This window comes from Laccaria bicolor, genomic scaffold (assembly GCF_000143565.1).
Source record: "Laccaria bicolor S238N-H82 LACBIscaffold_50 genomic scaffold, whole genome shotgun sequence".
NCBI lineage: Eukaryota > Fungi > Basidiomycota > Agaricomycetes > Agaricales > Hydnangiaceae > Laccaria > Laccaria bicolor.
In genome coordinates this window covers 17,600-22,595 of record NW_001889921.1, presented here as the reverse complement: position 1 = coordinate 22,595, position 4,996 = coordinate 17,600, and the positions used below count along the sequence as shown (strand labels likewise).

At 46.2% G+C, this 4,996-nt stretch overlaps 1 protein-coding gene across 1 annotated transcript; it reads right to left on the bottom strand.

Annotated features, from left to right (window-relative positions):
• Nucleotides 1-3,176: 3,176 nt before the first annotated feature.
• Nucleotides 3,177-4,869, bottom strand: LACBIDRAFT_333340 (uncharacterized protein; the record flags this gene model as incomplete). Its single annotated transcript, XM_001887947.1, has 5 exons — nt 3,177-3,758; nt 3,866-3,922; nt 3,965-4,128; nt 4,534-4,701; nt 4,776-4,869. The coding sequence occupies 5 exons, from the start codon at nt 4,867-4,869 to the stop codon at nt 3,177-3,179; spliced, it is 1,065 nt and encodes a 354-aa protein (XP_001887982.1).
• Between the last annotated feature and the right edge of the window lie 127 nt (nt 4,870-4,996).

Below are 4,996 nucleotides of genomic sequence, written 5' to 3'. Positions count from 1 at the left end.
TAGCTTGTGACGTGATTCAATGCTTCGACGATATAATCTATCCTCTTTGTCTAGGAAGAAACTTTTTGCAAATCTTACGAAAGCGCTGTACTTTTTATCAGAATATCCTTCGATCTTTTTAGGATTTTTCAGCCATTCTCTTAGTATAAGAAGGAATTCATCCTGTGACTGTCCAATGAATGACCTATGAGTTTCCGGGTAAGGTTGCTCTGTTTCTAGTTCGTCAAACCTGGCCTCCAGGCCTGGTGAAGTTAAAGTCGAAATCATGTAAGTTCGAAGAAAATCCTTCTGTTCTGGGCTGCTTTTTGTATGATCTGGATCATTGTCCACTCTTGTTTTCACATCTTTAGCTATTTTCTGTGTCATTGCTATTTCCCTGTCTAGTTCATCCTTAAAATCTGAGATGTCTAGAGCCAATTGTTGGATATATCCCCCCCTCGAGTCAATTTGATCTTTGAAGGTTTCGAAATCCAAAGGGGGCTCCCCTCCATCTGGATCTGGTAACACTTCAATGACACCAACGGGTTCGTCGAGATGTTCATCTGAAGGTGGATACACATCGTCACCTGGTTGAGCGTCTCTGCGCGATAATCCATCTGCGCCAAAGGTCTTTCCTTGGACATGTTGTAACTTAAAATGGAACATTAGACATGTGTCAATCCATCTGTTGATGGTTGCATTCGGTCCCATTTCAGGGTTTCGAAGCATACCTGACAGGTATTTCGCGTCTGTTTCCACAATTAGTTTTCGACATCCTAGAAGCCAGTATGATGCAGCCTGTAAAGATCGCATTAAACCAAATAATTCTCTTTTTGGTTGGGAAAATCGAGCTTCTCTATCATTCAAAGTTATAGAACTGAACCTGGCATACTGCCTAAGCCCAGTCGTATGGTTATCCTGATATATGTAGAACCCAACCGCTTTCCAAGAGGTGTCTACAGCTAGTACCACTGGGTTAGGATTATTTTCGTAATCCAATGGCACGAGCGCTTTACTTTCGCGAAGTGAGGATTTCAATTCGTCCATAGACTTTTCTTGTGCTGGTCCCCATACAAAAGGAGCTCCCTTTTTGCATAAATCGTTGAGAGGTTCTGCTTTCTTTGCAAAATTCTCAATAAACATTCTGCAGACCCCTACAGTTCCTAGAAAAGCCCTGACATCATGTAGGTCTTTACAAGGTCCCCAAAGATCTATAACTTTCATTCTTTCAGTTTCCGGTTTTCTGCCTTCATAAGTGCATAGGTGGCCTACCACTGTTATTTCAGCCACACAAATTACTGACTTAAATCCCGAAAAGGTTCCTCCAGCATATTTCATCCTATGAACTACCCTGTTAGCATTTTCGAAGTGTTCCATTATGAACCTTCTTATACCGCTATTTTCAGGTATAGTCTCATATTTTCCATCTGGCAACTCATACCTTGTTGCAGGCCCTCTGACAGGCACATCATCAATATATGGTACAGTTACTTCAGGAATTTCTTCTTGTAAAATATACGTAACATCATCATGGAAAATTGGAACGGAATTTGTCCAACCCATGGGTAGAGTGACAAGCCTTAAAGCTCCAAAAGGTGTTTGAAATGTAGTCAGATCCCTGGAAGTCTCTGCCAAGAGCCTTTCATCATATCCTATGTATAAATCAAACATTCCTCCGCAAGCACGACCAGCGAAATGCATAGCAAGTGCATCGGTTGCCGGTGGTAACCCTGAATGCGCTATAGTCACTGCATTTAAAGGTTCCAGACTATGTACAAGCCTCAAACTTTTTCCATCTTTCTTTAATACACAAAACCATCTTGACCTATAAGAAGAATTTGAGGGTTCATATACCCCAGCATCCAATTTGGTCTTAATAATTCTGCACACTTCTTGATAAAGTCCAGGAGGTATTGGAATATTTTTCAAAACCCACGGCGTATGTGGAATTATTGGAATGTCTACGGGTGGGAAGTATTCTGTTTTGAAGCTCCCCCTCTCACTATCATCCCAAGCAAAGGCTTCGTTGTTTTCCATCATAAAATGATGTAGTAGTTTGCGCTCCTCTGGCCACGAGAAATCGCTGTCATGAACTTTGTCAAATTGCTCTCTTCGCTCTTCAGTATAGCGACCCGTGGGTGTGAATTTTGGTGGGTTTCTATTCAGCTTTGGCAAGGTGTCCATTGGATCGCCTTTTATATCCTGAATAATTCTAAATTTATCTGGCAGGTCCTGAAAGACGGGTCGGATTTTCTGTGCGACTGGTTTATACTTTTTAGTTACCAGTACCTCCCTTGTCGCAGGATGATCACCCTCCACTTCGCTCGGTTGCGCTTTACCGTCATGGTTATATATCGTATTCATCATGGTTTCCACTGTAGACACGGTGCCCGATTCTTGACTTTGCTTAGAATAATATTTTTCTAAGTAGTTTACCAGAACCGTACTGGCTGCCTTGTCTGTCATCTTTTCTTTTTCATGTTTTAAGTATTTTGTAAGATACAAATTCCTAGTCTCTTCTTCAGAGAATTGATTGTCCATTGGTAAGGCGTACGATAGGCCTTTATATCCTCCCGCACCGTCTTCCTCGAAAGCTATCGCGATTTCTCCTTGATCTTTTTCAATCAAATCATCGAGGGTTGAAAAACTTTCTCAGTTTTCGGTTGAAGATCCTCTTCAGTGTGCATTTTCATCATTACTGGTGGTTTTCCTCTGTCAAAAGTGGGTAACATTGCTCTTCTACCAGAAGTTGGATCCGTTATGGNTACCGTCTGTCCTCCGTCCGTAGAGTTTACAACCACGCTCCCTGTTAACACGTCAAAGGCAGTACTTTATAGTGCCCCTCCCATTCCTGCAGGAATCACAGAATTCCACAGAATCCGCAGGAATGGAACCAGATTCCCAAGAATCCCCGGAATGGGACTGGATTCCGCAGGATTCCACAGGAATGGGACCGGATTCCACAGGAATCCGCAGGAATTCCACTGGAATAGGACTGGGATGAAGCAGAGTAAGGTTCAAAAACCATGTAAATTTACTGATCAGCTTTTCATCATGTGACTGCATATCAACTCCTACATTATCCTGATAACTTAGTACTCTAAATCCCTCATAGAACCCATATGTCAAGCAATAGATTCATATGTCAATTATAATGTATTTAACAAGGACATGAAATGTATTTTACTACATACAATCTATATTAAAGCAGGGGGGGTAGGGACAAGAAAAGGCAGTAGGGACAAGGAGGGGGGTAGGGACAATGAAGAGGGTGCAGACAAGAAAAGGGGTAGAGACACAGAGGGAGAGTGGGTTGTAGAGGGAGGGGGGGAGGAGTGGTGAGGAGAGAGGGTGGTGGAAGGGGGGACTAATGGAGTGGGGGACTTGCATTGTCGACGTTGCATGTCGCCGTTGTGTTGTCGATGTTGCGTGTCGCCGTTGCGTTGTCGACATCGAGTGTTGTTGTCGTCACGTTGTCGAGGTCGCCTGTCGTTGTCGCGTTGTCGTTGTCGCGTGCCGTTGTTGCATTGGCGTCGTCGCGTGTTGTACGTGGGCGCTGGGTGTTGTTTGCTGTCCGCTGGGCGTTGCGTGTCGTCGTTGACCTCACGTGTGGGCGCTGGGTGTTGTTCCGTCGGCGCTGGGGCATTTTCGTGGGCGGGGTGTGGTTTTCGTGGGTGGTTGGGTGTTTTCGTGGGCCCGCTGGCAGTGTATATGGGCGCTGGGTGTTGATTTGCGTCCGCTGGGCACTGTTTCGTATCCGCTGGTGGTCTAGATGGGCGCTGAGCATCGTTTCGTGGGCGGCGTGTCATTTTCGTGGGCATCGGAGTGTTTTCGTGGGTGGTGGGTGGTCGTTATGTACGTCGTTAGTTGAATGCAGATGACGAACGATGTATGCGACATCGTTCGTCATCTGGTTGCCACGTCGCCATGGGCGACGTGGCACCTAAAACTCGTGTCAGCAATGAGAAATGGGGGATGGACTCACAAACAGGACGGACGACGACAAATGTCGTCGTCGTTCGTCGTCGTCGTCACGGTGCCTCGTACCCACGTTGCGTCCCTGCCACCTCGTCGCCTCGTCAATGTTGCGGTGTCGTCTCCCTGCCACGTCGTACTCGGCGACGTGGCACCTGGCGTGTTCGTTGTTTGCTGATGTGGCATCGTCGTCGTATGGACGCCGAGGGGAAGAGGGTGGAGGATGTGGGTGGTGGTGGGAAGGAGAGGAAAGAGTGTTGCGTTTGTTTGGTAACAGGTGTGAAATAAACAAACTACAGACAACCAAACAATCAAACGGATTCCGTGGCATTCCGTTCCTGTGCATTCCGCGGATCATTCCGGTGTCAATTCCGGAATGCCCAAATTCCGCCGGAATGGTAAGGCACCGGAATGATGAAAATGGCAGGCCTCCCTGCCAAATTTCATTCCTCCAGAATCCACAGGAATGACCGGATTCCTGCAGGAATTAGGGGGGCACTGATAAGACCTCCTCCAAGCCCATGTTGTCAATAGTGACATTCGTTGCCATGTCTGTCAACGTCATGTCCCCACTTTCACCTACTACACCCTCGATCTCTACGTCGCATTCGTTTACAGATTTCGCGTTACCCGTCTTGCCCTTCTCCCCTTCTTCTTCAAACTCTGATGTTTGTTCTTCTGGTCCAGATTCGGCGCCATTCGACTCCTGCTCATCCGAGCCATCCTCGAGTTCTGGAGATTCCATGGCTGCATGACTGGAATGCCTTGGTGAGTCACTCTTGTGCTAACAAATCGTTTTTTTTGGCAAACGTAGTACGTACCCTCTAGGAATGTCGGCGCGAAGGTCTGAATCAGCGCCCCTCGACTCCTGCTCGTCCCAGTCATCCTCGAGTTGATGTGATACCACGGCTGCATGACTGGAGAAATATTATATAACACTTGAATATCATTGAATTCTGACTGATCTACATGTTCTGGAGTGTATTGGCACTGCAAACCTGCAAGGTATGGCCTTCCAGGCCTGTTTTAAGATACTTTTGTA